General features: G+C 56.1%; 1 protein-coding gene across 1 annotated transcript in view; it reads right to left on the minus strand.

The window, feature by feature from the left end:
* The window catches only part of TMEM151B (transmembrane protein 151B), a 100,910-nt gene extending 80,516 nt beyond the window's left edge, over positions 1 to 20,394 (minus strand). The window contains exon 1 of the mRNA XM_069608867.1: positions 15,303 to 20,394. Within this exon, the coding sequence (XP_069464968.1) occupies positions 15,303 to 15,383 (81 nt within the window). The 5' untranslated portion in view covers positions 15,384 to 20,394. The remainder of the gene's footprint in view (positions 1 to 15,302) is intronic.
* Positions 20,395 to 21,790: the final 1,396 nt, after the last annotated feature.

A 21,790-nucleotide genomic window follows, 5' to 3' on the forward strand; every position in this document is an offset into this window, starting at 1 on the left:
CAGCAAACCGCCCATGGCACTCTTACACCCATTTTACACCCCAGCAAACCGCTCCTGGCACTCTTACATACGTCTTACACCTGGCACCCCTCTAGACTGCCCCTGGGAAACCTTACATCAGTCTTGCACCCCAGAAGCCCTGTAAACCGCCCTGGCACTCTTACACCCATCTTCATCCCAGCACCCCTGTTATCCGGCCCTGGCACTCTTACACCCCAGCAAACCGCCCCTGGCACTCTTACATCTGTTTTACACCCGGCACACCTGTAGACCGCCCCTGGCACTCTTAATCCCCAGCACCCCAGCAAACCGCCCATGGCACTCTTACGCCCATTTTACACCCCAGCAAACCGTCCCTGGCTCTCTTACGCCCATCTTACACCCCAGCAAACCGCTCCTGGCACTCTTACATCCGTCTTACACCCGGCACCCTGGTAGTACGCCCCTGACACTCTTACACCTGTCTTACACCCGAGCACCCCTGCACCCCTGTAAACCACCCCTGGCACTCTTATGCCCATTTTACACCCCAGCAAACCGCTCCTGGCACTGTTACATCCATCTTACACCCGGCACCCCTGTAAACTGCCCCTGGCACTCTTCCACCTGTCTTACACCCCAGCCCCCCTGTAAACCGCCCCTGGCACTCTTACACCCCAGCACCCCAGCAAAACGCCCCTGGCACTCTTACACCCATCTTACACCCCAGCAAACCGCTCCTGGCACTCTTACATCCTTCTTACACCCGGCACCCTGGTAGTACGCCCCTGACACTCTTACACCTGTCTTACACCCGAGCACCCCTGCACCCCTGTAAACCACCCCTGGCACTCTTATGCCCATTTTACACCCCAGCAAACCGCTCCTGGCACTGTTACATCCATCTTACACCCGGCACCCCTGTAAACTGCCCCTGGCACTCTTACACCTGTCTTACACCCCAGCCCCCCTGTAAACCGCCCCTGGCACTCTTACACCCCAGCACCCCAGCAAAACGCCCCTGGCACTCTTACACCCATCTTACACCCCAGCAAACCGCTCCTGGCACTCTTACATCCGTTTTACACCCCAGCCCCCCTGTAAACCGCCCCTGGCCCTCTTACACCCCAGCACCCCAGCAAAACGCCCCTGACACTCTTACACCTGTCTTACACCCCAGCACCCCTGTAAACCACCCCTGGCACTCTTATGCCCATCTTACACCCCAGCAAACCGCTCCTGGCACTCTTACATACGTCTTACACCCAGCACACCTGTAGACAGCCCCTGGCACTCTTACGCCCAACTTACACCCCAGCAAACCGCTCCTGGCTCTCTTACATCTGTCTTACACCAGGCACCCCTGTAGACCGCCCCTGGCACTCTTACACAACCGACTTACACCCGGCACACCTGTAGACTGCCCCTGGCACTCTTACACCCCAGCACCCTAGCAAACTACCCCTGGCACTCTTCCACCCATCTTACACCCCAGCAAACCACTCCTGGCACTCCGTCTTACACCAAGCACACCTGTAGACGCCCCCTGGCACTCTTACGCCCAACTTACATGTGGTTTCGTCACTATTTACATGTTTAGAGGATGAGTCCTCTGTCTGTGTTTAATAATCAGTGGGCTGCGACCCACGTGTACATGAGGGTGGGGTTACCGCCCACAGGGCAGTTCGAGATAGATATCTGTTGAGTAAAGAGGTGTTGCACCCCATCTCCTGTGTCGGCGTATCCTTGTGTGTATGAGGGTGGCTGAGCGGGTGCGTGAGGAGGGCCACTCTTCAGACATTACACTGGCGACGAGGCGGACACCTGTCTCCCACCGTGCCCGCCATCTCGAGTTCCAAGCACTCGTGGCGTGCAATCAAGCACCACTGGAACGGCGGAACATCTCCCGGTTCGGACTCGCAGAGACAGTGGGTCAGAGCGGGAAGGCTCCCCATCATCTAAAAGAGCCCTGCGTGTGATCCGGACGGGCTCCGACGCACGCACCACGTGGGTGGAGCAACCGCAGCAGCTCCCCGCGTATCTTTCCCCGGGCGTGGAGGAAGAAACTCGCTCCCGCCAACGGTAACGCCGGCAGGCATCCTATCATCCGCAGGTGGAGCAGCGGCTCCCTGCACAGAATTCCGGGCGGTCGAGGAGCACTGGCCTCCCGCCGGCGGCAACGGCCCGAAAGAAACTCCTGGAGCAACAGTAAGGGCACGACCCTCCCACCTATCCCCAACAAGGGTAAGGTCACGTGTCTTTAACGCAACGCATGAAAAGGCGCCAACAAGTCACAACACGCGCCTCCTAGGCCCCAGGCCTCATAAGCCCCAAATCTGCACCACAAAGCAAGGCCCCAGCCACGCACATCTTGCGCAGCGCCCCGCCAGTCACTAGGGCCTCACCACGCCTAGGACACAAGTGTCACTGCAGCACGACAAAGCCGCAAGAGGGGCTACCAAAATCAGCCCATGAGCGGGGCAGGAGGAGTATCTTCAACGGCCCCAGGGATCCCAGCCAGAGAGAGTGGTTCGGAAGAAGAGTCACTAACGGTCCCACTGACTCCAGCCAGAAGAGAGCACAGGAAAATGACAGACAGCCTCCTAGCTCAATTACCAGCTAACTTTGACCTCAATGACACCGGCACCCTCGGATCAAGATAGAAAAGATGGCTGAGAGATTTGGAAGTATGCTTAAAAGCGGCTGGACCACTAGAGGATGAACAAAAATTAAACCTCCTAAACCATGCAGTAGGATCAAATGTGAAAGACATCCTCGACGAAATACCAGAAGACACCATAGACACCTATGCAAAACTAAAAACAACACTCACGGAATACTTTACGCCCCACACAAATGTTGACTAGGAACGCCACATATTCCACACTACCAAGCAGATCAGAGGAGAAACCATAGACGCATTTGTCATGAGACTAAGATCGAAAATGAAACACTGTGATTTCAACAATTACTCCAATGAGGAGGCCCTCAGGTCGCAGATCATAGTGGGCTGTGAAAGCGCAGATTTTCGGAAGAGGCTACTACAGCAGCCAAGAAACCTGGAGGAAATCCTGCGGTTGGCAAGGTCAGATGCTTCACTCGCGGCGCAAGTGGAAGGACTGGACGACATAAAGATCACGCACGGGAAGCACGAAAGTATCAACAAGTTGGAAGGGACAATGAGAACCAACAGTGACCCCTTCTGCTACAGATGCGGACACGAGTACCCGCATGAAGGAACGTGCCCCGCTATGGGACAGACCTGCTCCGCATGTGACGGCGACAACCACTACAAGTCTGTATGCTTGATATTTCGCAGCAAAATGAAAGGAGCCGGGAGAAGTGGAAGAACCACAATGGAACTGGAGCAGAACCAGCCCGCACAACACCACAGAGCAGCGCACCAACTCCATGAACAAGGGCGGCACCGAAACCGCGATGAACAACCCGAAAGAAGGCAAGAGAAGAGAGACTGGAGGGAGAACAAAACCACCTCATCCAAAACAAGGAGAAGGCCCAGGAGATATGTACAGTGCCTCATAGAACAGTCACAGTCAGACAGCGTGTCAAGTGCATCATCGGAAGAGACATCCCACAGACAGGAGTAACACCAAGAAACACAGCAGAGAAAGGGATATCTATACGCCCTTGGAAATAACACGGCAAAAGAACACAGCCCAATACTAAGAATGCAAATCAATCAAATAGCCGCCGAATTCTTGATAGACACGGGAGCAACCGTGAACGTGATCAGTGAGAAAGTATATGAAAGCATACCAAACGCTCCTCATCTACAGCCAGCACGAGCCCTCATCTATCCATATGGCTCAAAAACACCACTGGCATGCAAAGGGTTCTTCATGGCATCATGCAAATACAAGGAACATGAGAAAAACATCCCCATGCACATGCTAGAGGCTGCCACCGAGAGCGGATGCATCCAAGCTACCGGTCAGCCATAGAGATGGGACTCATTCACATATTGTACCGCATCATGGTGCGCAAATACTTAGACCCATCGGCAAGCATCGACCAAGTTTTCCCAGCACTATTCAAAGGCCTCAGAAAACTGAAGGACAAACAGATTGAACGCCACATCGACACCAGCATCACGCCAATAGCCCAGCATTACATGGGTATCCCCATCAACATTCAACAGCAAGTTGAGAATGAACTAACCAAACTACTTGAGGCAGACATCATTGAGCCAGCGGAAGGCCCCACACCATGGGTCTCCCCCATAGTGCCGGTGCCCAAGAGAGACCGCCCGATATCCGGATATGTGTGGACATGAGAAGACCAAATGAAGCCATCCTGAGAGAACGACACCAAGCTCCTCGAATAACAGACATGGTGCACCTGCTGAATGGAGCGACAATATTCTCTAAGTTAGACCTAAATAAAGGCTACCACCAGCTAGAGCTCAGCAAGAATTCCCGATATATAACAACGTGTGCCACTCATCTAGGTCTATTCCGCTACAAGCGGCTTAGTTTTCGAATATCCTCTGCGGCAGAAATCTTTCAAGCAGAAATTCACAATGTAATCAAACACGTGCCCAACTGTTTGAACTATAGCGACGACATCTTAGTCTTCGGTCAAAATCGAGAGCAACACGACAACACGCTAATGAGAGTCTGCATGGCCCTGGAAGATGCCCAGCTAACACTCAACAAAGAAAAGTGTGAATTTCGCAAGAAGACACTCAGATTCTTTGGACACATATTTTCGGAGAAGGGCATGACGCCTGATCCCGAAAAAGTTAGCGCACTCCATGAAGCTGAACCACCCACGACGACCTCAGATTTTTCTTAGGACTTGCAAGCTATTGCACAAGGTACATACGAGACTTTGCGTCCATCAGCGAACCTCTCAGAGCTCTCACCAAACTTAACACCGAGTTTGTCTGGTCACCCAAATGCCAAGAAGCATTCCAAATAATTAAAGACTGCATATCTGATGCCCGAAACATGGCATATTTCGACCCCAGAAAGACTGCAGAACTCATCGTTGACGCCAGTCCCGTTGGATTAGGCGCAATTCTCACGCAATTGGACGACAAGAAGGGAGGAGGAAAGCACATAGTATCCTATGCCAGTCGAAGCCTCTCCAAAACTGAACAAGCCTACTCTCAAGCAGAGAAGGAAGGGCTGGCGGTCGTCTGGGCCTGCAATCATTTTCACCTCTTCTTATATGGAAAACCTTTCATAGTCGTAACAGACCACCAGGCACTGACGTTCATTATGGCAATCCTCAAGCAAAAATGCCACCAAGAATAGCCAGGTGGGCTCTTCGGTTGCAGGACTACCAATTCACGATCATACACAGGCCAGGGAAGGAACAAAACCCTGCGGATTTTCTCTCCCGCCACCCAAGAGAAAAGAGTGGACCAGAAACATCCATCGCGGATCAATGTATAAGATATGTTATCCACAGCAGCACACCACAAGGACTTGACATGGAGCAAATAACACGGGAATCCAATACAGACCAGGGGATACAAACCATCCTAAGATGCCGAGAAACAGGGCGATGGAAGCATGCAAAGCAGCTCCGCGAAACCATGAATGATGACACCAAACAAGACATCACATGCCTCTTAGCTGTGAAAGAAGAACTCGCAAAATCAGAGGAAGGACTACTACTGAAAGGGACAAAACTTGTAATACCGAGAAGCTTACGACAGAAGGTGCTAGAACTAGTCCACGAAGGACACAGGGGCATTGTATCCACTAAAAGGATGCTAAGACAAAAACTTTGGTTTCCCCAACTAGACACATCCGTGGAGGAACTACTGCAAAATTGCCCCACCTGTGCCAATCGTGAAGCCACATACAGTCCCTGAACCGCTAAGCATGACCGCACTACCCGAAGGAACATGGGAAGAAATAGCCATCGACCATTTTGGGCCCATGGAAGGGGGTGAATATATATTGGTAGCTGTGGACGAATACTCAAGGTATCCTGACCTGCAGATAGTCCCGTCCACCTCAGCCCATCACACCATACTAGCACTGGATCGAATGTTCGCAATATACGGAATACCCAAGGTAGTCAAGTCCGACAACGGGCCTCCATTCACTGGAAAAGACTTCCAAAGATTTGCAGAATGCATGGGGTTCCTTTGTGGCCACAAGCAAACGGGACTGTTGAAAGGTTCATGAGTAACATCAAACGCACGACACAAATTGCACGACTCACAGGAGAACCTGTTGAAAAACTACTATACCAACTGATGCGAGACTACAGAAACACCCCACACAGCACCATAGGAAAGTCACCATCGGAGGTGATGTTTGGGCGAGCGATCAGAACGCGACTACCCCACGTAATAGCCAACGAGGATCAATACGAGAATGACACCGAAATGAGGAAGAAGGACACGCTCATGAAAGAGAACATGAAGCGAAGTGCCGATGCCACTCGCCGGGCCAAGGGAAGTGACTTAGCACCATGAGACCTGGTAGTGGTCAGACAACATCAACAGCGGAAAAACATAGCTCCATTCAGTGAAGAGAAACTCATCATTGTCAAGAAAAAGGGATCACTCATCACGCTGAGGGGGATCGCCGGTCCGTCACAAGAAATTCGTCTCATTTTAGGCGGATGCCTGACACCCCATCCTCTGGTGTCACCAACATGAATGACACTTTCAATGGGACACGCCTTATGAAGGAGATCGAGAAGACACTGAAAATGACATGGCAGTAGAAACCTGGACTGACATGGCGGCAAGAGCGGATTGTCGACCCCAAAGAACGAGGAAGAAGCCTCATCGAAGAAATGAATTGAGGACACCACTAAATGTTTAGTAACGGGAGGTTGTGGTGTCGTCACTATTTACATGTTTAGAGGATGAGTCTTCTGTCTGTGTTAAATAATCAGTGGGCTGCGACCCATGTGTGCATGAGGGCGGGGTTACCGCCCACAGGGCAGTTCGAGATAGATATCTGTTGAGTAAAGAGGTGTTGCACCGCAGCTCCTGTGTCGGCGTATCCTTGTGTATATGAGGGTGGCTGAGCGGGTGCGTGATGAGGTCCACTCTTCAGACATTACATTACACCCCAGCAAACTGCTCCTGGCACTCTTACATCCGTCTTACACCCAGCACACCTGTAGACCGCCCCTGGCACTCTTAATGCCCAGCACCCCAGCAAACCGCCCCTGGCACTCTTACGCCCATCTTACACCCCAGCAAACCGCCCCTGCACCCTTACGCCCATCTTACACCCCAGCAAACAGCTCCTGGCACTCTTACATCCGTCTTACACCCGGCACCCCGGTAGAACGCCCCTCACACTCTTACACCCGTCTTACACCCCAGCACCACTGTAAACCGCTGCTGACACTCTTATGCCCATCTTACACCCCAGCAAACTGCTCCTGGCACTGTTACATCCATCTTACACCCGGCACCCCTGTAAACTGCCGCTGGCACTCTTACAGCCTTCACCCTCCTGACCCAGCCCCTCAGCACTCCAGCACCCCCTCAACCCTCTTAGATCCCTTCCCTTTGTCATCCCCCTCTGATGATGCCCTCACTCCCCCAACCATTCCAGTGACCTCGTCTGCCCACTCTCCACACCCCGCTCATACACACCTTAATCCCTCTGATAGCATAACAGGTGTGTTTGTAGAGTGCATGTGCGCCCCCTGGAGGGGCACCTTGACACTGTTGACAGATGACAGGTGTTTATAGTTGCATAACTCAATGGGACTCATTGTATCGACCTCTGAAGGATGAAGGGCTGAGTAGACCTGCCCGGATTCGAACCCGTGCCCATGAGGTCAAACACAGGCCCCTGTGGTGGACGCAATTCTTCCACTGAGCCACAAACTCGGGTGCGGCCCATGCCCTCTTCTACCCACCATCTGGCCAATCCCCTCAACCCCTCTTCACCTTTCAGCCCTCTGACCCACCCCTTGACTTCTCTAAAGCTTGCTTAACCCCCTACACGCCTGACTCCCTCATACCCCTGAACCCTCCCAACTCCTGAGGGCTCCTGCACTGCTTCACTGCCCCTTCTCGCCTCTACCCTCCCAACTCCTGAGGGCTCCTGCACCGCTTCACTGCCCCTTCTCGCCTCTACCCTCCCAACTCCTGAGGGCTCCTGCACCGCTTCACTGCCCCTTCTCGCCTCTACCCTCCCAACTCCTGAGGGCTCCTGCGCCGCTTCACTGCCCCTTCTCGCCTCTACCCTCCCAACTCCTGAGGGCTCCTGCGCCGCTTCACTGCCCCTTCTCACCTCTACACGCCCAACTCCTGGGAGCTCCTGCGGCACTTCACTGCCCCTTCTCGCCTCTACCCTCCAAACTCCTGAGGGCTCCTGCGCCGCTTCATTGCCCCTTCTCGCCTATACCCTCCCAACTCCTGAGGGCTCCTGCACCGCTTCGCTGTCCCTCCTTGCCTCTACCCTCCCAACTCCTGAGGGCTCCTGTGCCGCTTCACTGCCCCTTCTCGCCTCTACCCTCCCAACTCCTGGGGGCTCCTGCACCACTTCACTGTCCCTTCTCACCTCTACCCTCCCAACTCCTGAGGGCTCCTGCGCCGCTTCCCTTTCCCTTTTCGCCTATACCCTCCCAACTCCTGAGGGCTCCTGCGCCGCTCCACTGTCCCTTCTCGCCTCTACACGCCCAACTCCTGGGGGCTCCTGCACCACTTCACTGTCCCTTCTCACCTCTACCCTTCCAACTCCTGAGGGCTTCTGCGTGGCTCCACTGCCCCTTCTCGCCAATACTCTTCCAACTCCTGAGGGATCCTGCGCCGCTTCACTGCCCCTTCTCGGCTCTACCCTCCCAACTCCAGAGGGCTCCTGCACCTCTTCACTGCCCCTTCTCGCCTGTACCCTCCCAACTCCTGAGGGCTCCTGCACCGCTTCCCTGCCCCTTCTCACCTCTACCCTCTCAACTCCTGAGGGCTCCTGTGCCGCTCCACTGCCCCTTCTCGCCTCTACCCTCCCAACTCCTGAGGGCTCCTGCGCCGCTTCACTGCCCCTTCTCATCTCTACCCTCCCAACTCCTGGGGCTCCTGCGCCACTTCACTGCCCCTTCTCGCCAATACCCTCCCAACTCCCGAGGGCTCCTGCGCCGCTTCCCTTCCCCTTCTCGCCTCTACCCTCCCAACTCCTGAGGGCTCCTGCGCCGCTCCACTGCCCCCTCTCGCCTCTACACGCCCAACTCCTGGGGGCTCCTGCGCCACTTCACTGCCCCTTCTCGCCTCTACCCTTCCATCTCCTGAGGGCTTCTGCGCCGCTCCACTGCCCCTTCTCGCCAATACCCTCCCAACTCCTGAGGGATCCTGTGCCGCTTCACTGCCCCTTCTCACCACTACCCTCTCAACTCCTGAGGGCTCCTGCGCCGCTGCACTGCCCCTTCTCGCCTCTACCCTCCCAACTCCTGAGGGCTCCTGCGCCGCTTGACTGCCCCTTCTCGTCTCTACCCTCACTACTCCTGGGGCTCCTGTGCCACTTCACTGCCCCTTCTCGCCAATACCCTCCCAACTCCTGAGGGCTCCTGCACCGCTTCACTGCCCCTTCTCACCTCTACCCTCCCAACTCTGGAGGGCTCCTGCACTGCTCCACTGCCCCTTCTCGCCTCTACCCTCCCAACTCATGAGGGCTCCTGCACCGCTTCACTGCCCCTTCTCGCCTCTCAACTCCTGAGGGCTCCTGCGCTGCTCCACTGCCCCTTCTCACCTCTACTGTCCCAACTCCTGAAGGCTCCTGCATCGCTTCCCTGCCCATTCATGCCTCTACCCTCCCAACTCCTGAGGGCCTCTGCACCGCTTCACTGCACCTTCTCACCTCTACCCTCCCAACTCCTGACGGCTCCTGCACCGCTTCCCTGCCCCTTCTTGCCTCTACCCTCCCAACTCCTGAGGGCTCCTGCGCCGCTCCACTGCCCCTTCTCGCCTCTACCCTCCCAACTCCTGAGGGCTCCTGCACCACTTCCCTGCCCATTCTCGCCTCGACCCTCTCAACTCCTGAGGGCTCCTGCACTGCTCCACTGCCCCTTCTCACCTCTACCCTCCCAACTCCAGAAGGCTCCTGCGCCGCTTCACTGCCCCTCTCGCCTCTACCCTCTCAACTCCTGAGGGCTCCTGCGCCGCTTCACTGCCCCTTCTCGTCTCTACCCTCCCAACTCCTGGGGCTCCTGCGCCACTTCACTGCCCCTTCTCACCAATACCCTCCCAACTCCTGAGGGCTCCTGCACCGCTTCACTGCCCCATCTCGCCTCTACCCTCCCAACTCCAGAAGGCTCCTGCACCGCTCCACTGCCCCTTCTCGCCTCTATCCTCCCTACTCATGAGGGCTCCTGCACCGCTTCACTGCCCCTTCTCGCCTCTACCCTCTCAACTCCTGAGGGCTCCTGCGCTGCTCCACTGCCCCTTCTCACCTCTACCCTCCCAACTCATGAGGGCTCCAGCACCGCTCCACTGCCCCTTCTTGCCTCTACCCTCCCAACTTCTAAGGGCTCCTGCGCCGCTCCACTGCCCCTTCTCGCCTCTACCCTCCCAACTCATGAGGGCTCCTGCACCGCTTCACTGCCCCTTCTCGCCTCTACCCTCTCAACTCCTGAGGGCTCCTGCGCTGCTCCACTGCCCCTTCTCACCTCTACCCTCCCAACTCCTGAAGGCTCCTGCATCGCTTCCCTGCCCCTTCACGCCTCTACCCTCCCAACTCCTGAGGGCTCGTGCGCTGCTCCACTGCCCCTTCTCACCTCTACCCTCCCAACTCATGAGGGCTCCAGCACCGCTCCACTGCCCCTTCTTGCCTCTACCCTCCCAACTTCTAAGGGCTCCTGCGCTGCTCAACTGCCCCTTCTCGCCTCTACCCTCCCAACTCCTGAGGGCTCCTGCACCACTTCCCTGCCCATTCTCGCCTCTTCCCTCCCAACTCCTGAGGGCTCCTGCACCGCTCCACTGCCCCTTCTTGCCTCTACCCTCCCAACTCCTGAAGGCTCCTGCACCGCTTCCCTGCCCCTTCTCACCTCTACCCTCCCAACTCCAGAAGGCTCCTGCACCGCTCCACTGCCCCTTCTTGCCTCTATCCTCCCTACTCATGAGGGCTCCAGCACCGCTCCACTGCCCCTTCTTGCCTCTACCCTCCCAACTCCTGAAGGCTCCTGCATCGCTTCCCTGCCCCTTCACGCCTCTACCCTCCCAACTCCTGAGGGCTCGTGCGCTGCTCCACTGCCCCTTCTCACCTCTACCCTCCCAACTCATGAGGGCTCCAGCACCGCTCCACTGCCCCTTCTTGCCTCTACCCTCCCAACTTCTAAGGGCTCCTGCGCTGCTCCACTGCCCCTTCTCGCCTCTACCCTCCCAACTCCTGAGGGCTCCTGCACCACTTCCCTGCCCATTCTCGCCTCTTCCCTCCCAACTCCTGAGGGCTCCTGCACCGCTCCACTGCCCCTTCTTGCCTCTACCCTCCCAACTCCTGAAGGCTCCTGCACCGCTTCCCTGCCCCTTCTCACCTCTACCCTCCCAACTCCAGAAGGCTCCTGCACCGCTCCACTGCCCCTTCTTGCCTCTATCCTCCCTACTCATGAGGGCTCCAGCACCGCTCCACTGCCCCTTCTTGCCTCTACCCTCCCAACTTCTAAGGGCTCCTGCGCCGCTCCACTGCCCCTTCTCGCCTCTACCCTCCCAACTCCTGAGGGCTCCTGCACCACTTCCCTGCCCCTTCTCACCTCTACCCTCCCAACTCCTGAAGGCTCCTGCACCGCTTCACTGCACCTTCTCACCTCTACCCTCCCAACTCCTGAGGGCTCCTGCACCGCTTCACTGCCCCTTCTCGCCTCTACCCTCCCAACTCCTGAGGGCTCCTGCACTGCTTCACTGACCCTTCTCCCCTCTACCCTCCCAACTCCTGAGGGCTCCTGCACTGCTAAACTGCCCCTTCTCTCCTCTACCCTCCCAACTCCTGAGGGCTCCTGCACCGCTTCACTGCCCCTTTACTTCTCACCTCTACCCTCCCAACTCCTGAGGACCCCTGCACCGCTTCACTGCCTCTTCTCGCCTCTACCCTCCCCCTTCTCGCCTCTACCCTCCCAACTCCTGAAGGCTCCTGCACCGCTTTACTGCCCCTTCTCGCCTCTACCCTCCCAACTCCCGAAGGCTCCTGCACCGCTTTACTGCCCATTCTCGCCTCTACCCTCCCAACTCCTGAGGGCTCCTGCGCCGCTTCACTGCCCCTTCTTGCCTCTACCCTCCCAACTCCTGAAGGCTCCTGCACTGCTTCACTGCCCCTTCTCGCCTCTACCCTCCCAACTCCTGAGGGCCCCTGCACCACTTCACTGCCCCTTCTCGCCTCTACCCTCCCAACCCCTGAGGGCTCCTGCACCGCTTCACTGCCCCTTCTCGCCTCTACCCTCCCAACTCCTGAGGGCTCCTGCGCCACTTCACTGCCCCTTCTCGCCTCTACCCTCCCAACTCCTGAGGGCTCTTGTACCGCTTCACTGCCGCTTCTCGCCTCTACCCTCTCAACTCCTGAGGGCTCCTGCGCCACTCCATTGCCCCTTCTCGCCTCTACACGCCCAACTCCTGAGGGCTCCTGCGCCACTTCACTGCCCCTTCTCACCTCTACCCTCCCAACTCCTGAGGGCTCCTGCGCTGCTTCACTGCCCGTTCTCGCCTCTACCCCCCCAACTCCTGAGGGCTCCTACACCGCTTCACTGCACCTTCTCCCCTCTACCCTTCCAACTCCTGAGCGGTCCTGCGCCGCTTCACTGCCCCTTCTCGTCTCTACCCTCCCAACTCCTGAGGGCTCCTGCACCGATTCACTGCCCCTTTACTTCTCACCTCTACCCTCCGAACTCCTGAGGGCTCCTGCACCGCTCCACTGCCCCTTCTCGCCTCTACCCTCCCAACTCCTGAGGGCTCCTGCACTGCTTCACTGCCCCTTCTCGCCTCTACCCTCTCAACTCCTGAGTGCTCCTGCGCCACTCCACTGCCCCTTCTCACCTCTACCCTCCCAACTCCTGAAGGCTCCTGCGCCGCTTCACTGCCCCTTCTCACCTCTACCCTCCCAACTCCTGAGTGCTCCTGCACTGCTCCACTGCCCCTTCTCGCCTCTACCCTCCCAACTCCTGAGGGTTCCTGCGCCGTTCCACTGCCCCTTTTCACCTCTACCCTCCCAACTTCTGAGGGCTCCTGCACTGCTTCCCTGCCCCTTCTCGCCTCTACCCTCTCAACTCCTGAGGGCTCCTGCACCGCTCCACTGCCCCTTCTCACCTCTACCCTCCCAACTCCTGAGGGCTCCTGCACAGCTTCACTGCCCCTTCTCGCCTCTACGCTCCCAACTCCTGAGGGATCCTGCACCGCTTCACTGCCCCTTCTAGCCTCTACCCTCCCAACTCCTGAGGGCTCCTGCACCGTTTCACTGCACCTTCCCGCCTCTACCCTCCCAACTCCTGAAGGCTCCTGCACCGCTTCCCTGCCCCTTCTCGCCTCTACCCTCCCAACTCCTGAGGGATCCTGCGCCGCTTCACTGCCCCTTCTCGCCTCTACCCTCCCAACTCCTGAAGGCCCCTGCATCGCTTCACTGCCCCTTCTCGCCTCTACCCTCCCAACTCCTGAGGGCTCCTGCGCCGCTTCACTGCCCCTTCTCGCCTCTACCCTCCCAACTCCTGAGGGTTCCTGTACCGCTTCACTGCCCCTTCTCATCTCTACCCTCCCAACTCCTGAGTGCTCCTGCGCCGCTTCACTGCCCCTTTTCGCCTCTACCCTCCCAACTCCTGAGGGTTCCTGTACCGCTTCACTGCCCCTTCTCATCTCTACCCTCCCAACTCCTGAGTGCTCCTGCGCCGCTTCACTGCCCCTTCTCGCCTCTACCCTCCCAACTCCTGAGGGTTCCTGTACCGCTTCACTGCCCCTTCTCATCTCTACCCTCCCAACTCCTGAGGGCTCCTGCGCTGCTCCACTGCCCCTTCTCACCTCTACCCTCTCAACTCCTGAGGGCTCTTGCGCCGCTCCACTGCCCCTTCTCGCCTCTACCCTCCCAACTCCTGAGGGCTCCTGCACTGTTCCACCGCCCCTTCTCGCCTCTACCCTTTCAACTCCTGAAGGCTCCTGCGCCGCTTCACTGCCCCTTCTCGCCTCTACCCTCCCAACTCCTGAGGGCTCCTGCGCTGCTCCACTGCCCCTTCTCGCCTCTACCCTCCCAACTCCTGAGGGCTCCTGCACCGCTTCCCTGCCCCTTCTCGCCTCTACCCTTTCAACTCCTGAGGGCTCCTGCGCCGTTCCACCGCCCCTTCTCGCCTCTACCCTTTCAACTCCTGAGGGCTCCTGCGCCGCTCCACTGCCCCTTCTCGCCTCTACCCTCCCAGCTCCTGAGGGCTCCTGCACCTCTTCACTGCACCTTCTCGCCTCTACGCTCCCAACTCCTGAGGGCTCCTGCGCTGCTTCACTGCCCCTTCTCGCCTCTACCCTCCCAACTCCTGAGGGCTCCTGCGCTGCTTCACTGCCCCTTCTCGCCTCTACCCTCCCAACTCCTGAGGGATCCTGCGCCGCTTCACTGCCCCTTCTCACCTCTACCCTCCCAACTCCTGAGGGCTCCTGCGCCGCTTCACTGCCCCTTCTCGCCTCTACCCTCCCAACTCCTGAGGGCTCCTGCGCCGCTCCACTGCCCCTTCTCGCCTCTACCCTCCCAGCTCCTGAGGGCTCCTGCACCTCTTCACTGCACCTTCTCGCCTCTACGCTCCCAACTCCTGAGGGCTCCTGCGCTGCTTCACTGCCCCTTCTCGCCTCTACCCTCCCAACTCCTGAGGGCTCCTGCGCTGCTTCACTGCCCCTTCTCGCCTCTACCCTCCCAACTCCTGAGGGATCCTGCGCCGCTTCACTGCCCCTTCTCACCTCTACCCTCCCAACTCCTGAGGGCTCCTGCGCCGCTTCACTGCCCCTTCTCGCCTCTACCCTCCCAACTCCTGAGGGATCCTGCGCCGCTTCACTGCCCCTTCTCGCCTCTACCCTCCCAACTCCTGAGGGATTCTGCGCCGCTCCACTGCCCCTTTACTTCTCACCTCTAACCTGCCACTGGACCCTTCAAGACCGCACCTCTCTTACCCTCTTTTCCCGTTCACAGGATCATTCTATTTATTTGCCCCCTAGCCCTTCATTTCTTTCCCCCATCCCCTTCTACCCCCCCTCCCCGCCACCCCTCATCTCTTGCCCCGGACCCCTCTATGTCTGCCCCTCGTCTTCGCACCACAGCTCATTTCTGCTCTTTCCGCCCCTTCTCTCCCCCAAAGCTCGTCCTATGCCCCTCGTCCCTCCCCCTCCCCGACCCCCAGTCTTGCCCCCCCCCTCTCCGCTCCGCACTCACCTCCTCCCGCACGCTCTCCTCCTCGCCGCGGGGCACCGAGGCGCTGCTGCTCTCACTGGCCGCCGAGGCCGGGGGTGACATGGTGGTGGGGCAGCGGCCCCCCCGGGCCGGCGTCTCCCCAGCACCGGACAGCAGAGGGCATCCTCCGGCGGGGGCCACGCGGGGGCTCCAGCTCTCACCGGAAACCAGGGGCCAGGAATAGCAGTAACCAGTCCTTGTTCAGGCCACACTCCACCGCTGAACAGGACCCCGAAAATGCACTCAGACTGGGCCCCCACGGAATGCCCTGGGGTGACACGGGGAGGGGGGCTTTGGAAGGATAGGGTGCAGGCAGGGGGAGAGGGACTCTGGGGGTGCTCACGGGGTACGGATACTGACAGGAAGGGGTGGGGGTCTGGGGTTCCGTGTAAAGGCAGGAGCCTGTGAGGGCAGGAGGGCGCTCACAGGACAGGGTCCGGGTACTGACAGGGGGCTATGAGGGTGCGAGGAGCTGACATGAAAGGGTCCGGGTACTGACAGGAGGCTGTGGGGATCCGGGGGTGCTCACTGGACAGGGTCCGGGTACTGGCAGGAGGCTCCGAGTGTGCTCACAGGACAGTTTCTAGTGCTGAGAGCGGGTACAGGCACTGCCAGGAGTCTGGGAATTCTGGCAAGAAATCTTGGTGTTTGCTGGCATGAGGCTGTGGCACCTAGGTGCTGACAGGGCGTATGGGGGGGGGGGGGGGCTGGCAACGGGCTAAGGTTGATGACAGAGGTCTGGGAATTCTGAAAGGAGGCTTGCAATGTGTTCCAGAGGACGCTGCCAGTGTGGTATCAAGATGCTGTTCTCCAGTGAGTGTCTGATGTTGATGTTGCTGACACTAGGATGTTAAGTTGCTTTTCTCCAGTTGTATCCACAGGAAGTGCCAGAGGACGCTGCCAGTGTGGTGTCAAGATGCTGTTCTTCAGTTGTACCCACAGGAAGTGTAGAGGGATGCCGACAGTGTGGTGCCAAGATGCTTTTCTCCAGTGAGTGTCTGATGTTGCTGACACTAGGATGTTAAGTTGCTTTTCTCCAGTTGTACCCACAGGAAGTGCCTGAGGATGCTGACAGCGGGGCGTTTAGATGCTGTTCTCCAGTGAGTGCCTTATGTTACTGACACTAGGATGTTAAGTTGCTTTTCTCCAGTTGTACCCACAGGAAGTGCCTGAGGATGCTGACAGCGGGGCGTTTAGATGCTGTTCTCCAGTGAGTGCCTTATGTTGCTGACAGTAGAAGGTTAAGCTGCTGTTCTCCAGTTGTACCCACAGGAAGTGCCCGAGGATGCTTACAGTGGGCGTTTAGATGCTGTTCTCCAGTGAGTGTCTTATGTTGCTGACAGTAGGAGGTTAAGTTGCTGTCCTCCAGTTGTACCCACAGGAAGTGCCCGAGGATGCTGACAGTGGGGCGTTTAGATGCTGTTCTCCAGTGAGTGTCTTATGTTGCTGACAGTAGGATGTTAAGTTGCTGTCCTCCAGTTGTACCCACAGGAAGTGCCCAAAGATGCTGACAGTGGGGCGTTTAGATGCTGTTCTCCAGTGAGTGTCTTATGTTGCTGACAGTAGGATGTTAAGTTGCTGTTCTCCAGTTGTACCCACAGGAAGTGCCCGAGGATGCTGGCAGTGGGGCGTTTAGATGCTGTTCTCTAGTGAGTGTCTTATGTTGCTGACAGTAGGATGTTAAGTTCCTGTTCTCCAGTTGTACCCACAGGAAGTGCCCGAGGATGCTGGCAGTGGGGCGTTTAGATGCTGTTCTCTAGTGAGTGCCTGATGTTGCTGACAGTAGGATGTTAAGTTGCTGTTCTCCAGTTGTACCCACAGGAAGTGCCTGACAGTGGCCCACTGAGAATGCTGACAGTGGGGCGTTTAGATTCTGTTCTCCAGTGAGTGTCTTATGTTGCTGACAGTAGAAGGTTAAGCTGCTGTTCTCCAGTTGTACCCACAGGAAGTGCCCGAGGATGCTGACAGTGGGGCGTTTAGATGCTGTTCTCCAGTGATTGTCTTATGTTGCTGACAGTAGGATGCTAAATTGCTGTTCCCAGTTGTACCCACAGGAAGTGCCCGAAAATGCTGACAGTGGGGCGTTTAGATGCTGTTCTCCAGTGAGTGTCTTATGTTGCTGACAGTAGGATATTAAGTTCCTGTTCTCCAGTTGTACCCACAGGAAGTGCCCGAGGATGCTGGCAGTGGGGCATTTAGATGCTGTTCTCTAGTGAGTGCCTGATGTTGCTGACAGTAGGATGTTAAGTTGCTGTTCTCCAGTTGTACCCACAGGAAGTGCCTGACAGTGGCCCACTGAGAATGCTGACAGTGGGGCGTTTAGATTCTGTTCTCCAGTGAGTGTCTTATGTTGCTGACAGTAGAAGGTTAAGCTGCTGTTCTCCAGTTGTATCCACAGGAAGTGCCTGAGGATGCTTACAGTGGGCGTTTAGATGCTGTTCTCCAGTGAGTGTCTCATGTTGCTGACAGTAGAAGGTTAAACTGCTGTTCTCCAGTTGTACTCAGTTGTACTCACAGGAAGTGCCTGAGGATGCTTACAGTGGGCGTTTAGATGCTGTTCTCCAGTGAGTGTCTTATGTTGCTGACAGTAGAAGGTTAAGCTGCTGTTCTCCAGTTGTACCCACAGGAAGTGCCTGAGGATGCTTACAGTGGGCGTTTAGATGCTGTTCTCCAGTGAGTGTCTTATGTTGCTGACAGTAGAAGGTTAAACTGCTGTTCTCCAGTTGTACTCAGTTGTACTCACAGGAAGTGCCTGAGGATGCTTACAGTGGGCGTTTAGATGCTGTTCTCCAGTGAGTGTCTTATGTTGCTGACAGTAGGATGTTAAGTTGCTGTTCTCCAGTTGTACACACAGGAAGTGCCTGAGAATTCTGACAGTGGGGCGTTTAGATTCTGTTCTCCAGTGAGTGTCTTATGTTGCTGACAGTAGGATGTTAAGTTGCTCTTCTCAAGTGACACCCAGAGGAAGTGCCTGAGGATGCTTACAGTGGGCGTTTAGATGCTGTTCTCCAGTGAGTGTTTTATGTTGCTGACAGTAGGATGTTAAGTTGCTGTTCTCCAGTTGTACACACAGGAAGTGCCTGAGAATGCTGACAGTGGGGCGTTTAGATTCTGTTCTCCAGTGGTACCAACATGGTGTGTCTGGGGGTGCTGACAGTGGATGTGAAGATGTTGTTTTCCAGTGGTACTCACAGGGTGACTCTGATGTTAAGTTGCTGTTCTTCGGTGGTACCCACAAGGTGTGTGTGGGGGTGCTAACAGTGGGTGTCAAGATGCTTTTCTCTAGTGAGTGTCTGATGTTGCTGACAGTAGGGTGTTACGTTTCTGTTCTCCAGTTATACCAACAGGGTGTGTGAGGGTGCTGACAGTAGGATATTAAGATGCTTTTCTCCAGTGGTACCTAAAGAGTGTGTCTGAGGTTAAGTTCTGTACTCCAGTGGTACCCACAGGGTGTGCCTGAGGATGCTGAAAGTGAGATATTAAGATGTTATTCTCCAATGGTACACACAGGATATATCCGAGGATGCTGACAGGGGGATTTTAAGATGCTGATCTCCAGAGGTACTAACGGAGGATGCTGACAGTAGGCTGGAAGATACTGGCAGCAGGATGCTGATAATGGTGATCTCCCCGGGTATCCACGGGGGTGTGCCTGGAGCTATGGAGGGGATGCTGACAAGGGCTGATGCAGCAATATATCTATAACGGAGGTTGCTGATTTCCAGTGGTACACAGGGGATTCTTCTTGAACTGAAGATGCTGACAGAAGGTTGCGAAAACTGGCCGGGGGCTGAGAATCCTTCTTTCCAGTGGTACCCACGGGACGAGTCTGCAGCTGCGGATGCTGCTGATGAAACTGACAGGAGGATGGTGGATGCTGATATCACCAATAACCAAAGGACGTGTCTGGGGTTGTAAATGCTGATAACAGGCTGCAGGATGCTGGGAGGCTAGAGATGCAGTGATATCCCGGGATGGGCCTGGAGCTAAAGATGCTGAAAGGAGACTGGTGGGTGCTGAACTAAGCGGTATCCACGGAACTGTCTGGAGGTTACTAATGCTGCCAGGAGGCTGGGATGCTGATCTCAGTGGTACCCACGGATGTGTCTGTAGCTGAGGATGCTGACAGGAGGCTGGGATGCTGATCTCAGTGGTACCCACGATGCTGACAGGAAGCTGGCGGATGCTGCCGAGGATGTTGACAGGAGGCTGATGGATGCTGGCAGGAGACTGAGATGCTGATCTCAATGGTATCTCAGTGGTACCCACGATGCTGACAGGAAGCTGGGATGCTGATCTCAGTGGTATCTCAGTGGTACCCACGGATGTGTCTGTAGCTGAGGATGCTGATAGAAGGCTGGGATGCTGATCGCAATGGTATCTCAGTGGTACTCACGATGCTGACAGGAAGCTGGGATGCTGATCTCAGTGGTATCTCAGTGGTACCCACGATGCTGACAGGAAGCTGTCGGATGCTGTCGAGGATGTTGACAGGAGGCTGATGGATGCTGGTAGGAGACTGAGATGCTGATCTCAATGGTATCTCAGTGGTACCCACGATGCTGACAGGAAGCTGTCGGATGCTGTCGAGGATGCTGCCAGGAGGCTGGGATGCTGATCTGAGTGGTACCCACGGACGTGCCTGGCGCTGCGGATGATGGTGGATACCGTTAACGCCAGGGGATGCTAAGCACGGAAGGCGAGGGAGCTGGACTTTGGTTGCCCCCACGGGAGAAGCAAGGCGCACAGTGAGGCCCCGGGGCTACTGGAGGATGGCGGCAGCTATAAACAAGAGCGGAGCAGGAGGCAGGCGGGGAGGGAGGGGGGTGACCAAATAAAAAGGGACGCGAGCAGCAGGGGCGAAGGAGAGAGAAAAGAGGCAGTCGGGGCGAGAGCGGGTAAGGCAGGGAGGCAGGAGGGAGGGCAAAGAATTGGGGAACCCTGGGGAAGCAGTGCAGGCGCGACAGGGAGGGAAGGCAGGGGACCGTGGGGAGGGAGGGGAGTAGCAGGGCTGTGAGGAGGAGGGGAAGGAGGGGCAGAAGGAGGTGGATGGGAGGGAACAGGAGGGGGAATGACAGGAGGCGGAGAATGAGGAGGAGCGAGCCCCCCCCCCCCTCTGCTGGGGAGAAGGGTCTGACCTTGAAGCTGTTGCTGCCTCTCTTTGCCTCGCATAGATGTGTGAGCCCCCGACCCCCACTCTTCATCCTGCTCACCCCCACACTCCCCCCTGCATTGCATTGCACACTGGAAGTTATTCCACCTGGCACAGCTGCGAGAAGCTGCTGTGGCTGCCAGTGTGCGTGCCCGTGTGTCTGCATGGCTCAAGGTTTCCTTATGTAGAAGCGCGTGCGTGCGTGTACAGGTTTGCGTGCTTTCTGAGCAGGTCCGTGTTCTGTTGTTGCAGAACTGATTGCGCGCGCCCGCGTGTGTGTGTGTGTGTGTGCGCGCGCGTGTGTGTGTGTAATGTTTGATAGTGGTTCTAAACTACTATGTATTACGACTAATGATTTAAACGGCACCTGGTTTAATGCCACTCTAGCACACATTAAGACTCATTGCTGACTCTCAAGCGCACATTAAGATTCATTGCTGACTCTCACACTGTCACTCTAGCACACATTAAGACTCATTGCTGACTCTCAAGCGCACATTAAGATTCATTGCTGACTCTCACACTGTCACTCTAGCACACATTAAGACTCATTGCTGACTCTCAAGCGCACATTAAGATTCATTGCTGACTCTCACACTGTCACTCTAGCACACATTAAGACTCATTGCTGACTCTCAAGCGCACATTAAGATTCATTGCTGAATCTCACACTGTCACTCTAGCACACATTAAGACTCATTGCTGACTCTCAAGCGCACATTAAGACTCATTGCTGACTCTCATAATGCCACTCTAGTGCACATTAAGACTCATTGCTGACTCTCACACTGTCACTCTAGCACACATTAAGACTCATTGCTGACTCTCAAGCGCACACTAAGGCTCATTGCTGACTCTCATAATGCCACTTTGGTGCACATTAAGACTCATTGCTCACGCTCAAGCGCACATTAAGACTCATTGCTGACTCTCATAATGCCACTCTAGTGCACATTAAGACTCATTGCTGACTCTCACACTGTCACTCTAGCACACATTAAGACTCATTGCTGACTCTCAAGCGCACACTAAGGCTCATTGCTGACTCTCATAATGCCACTTTGGTGCACATTAAGACTCATTGCTCACGCTCAAGCGCACATTAAGACTCATTGCTGACTCTCATAATGCCACTCTGGTGCACATTAAGACTCATTGCTGACTCTCAAGTGCACACTAAGACACATTGCTCACTCTCAAGCACACATTAAGACTCATTGCTGACACTCATAATGCCACTCTAGCACACAGCCAGGGACTGATAGACAATTTCTTCCACAAGCCATGCACAACTGTGTGACACCACCTCAATCAATAA

The sequence above is a fragment of the Ambystoma mexicanum genome, chromosome 4q, assembly GCF_040938575.1.
Source record: "Ambystoma mexicanum isolate Mex_15411 chromosome 4q, UKY_AmexF1_1, whole genome shotgun sequence".
Classification (NCBI taxonomy): Eukaryota; Metazoa; Chordata; class Amphibia; order Caudata; family Ambystomatidae; genus Ambystoma; species Ambystoma mexicanum.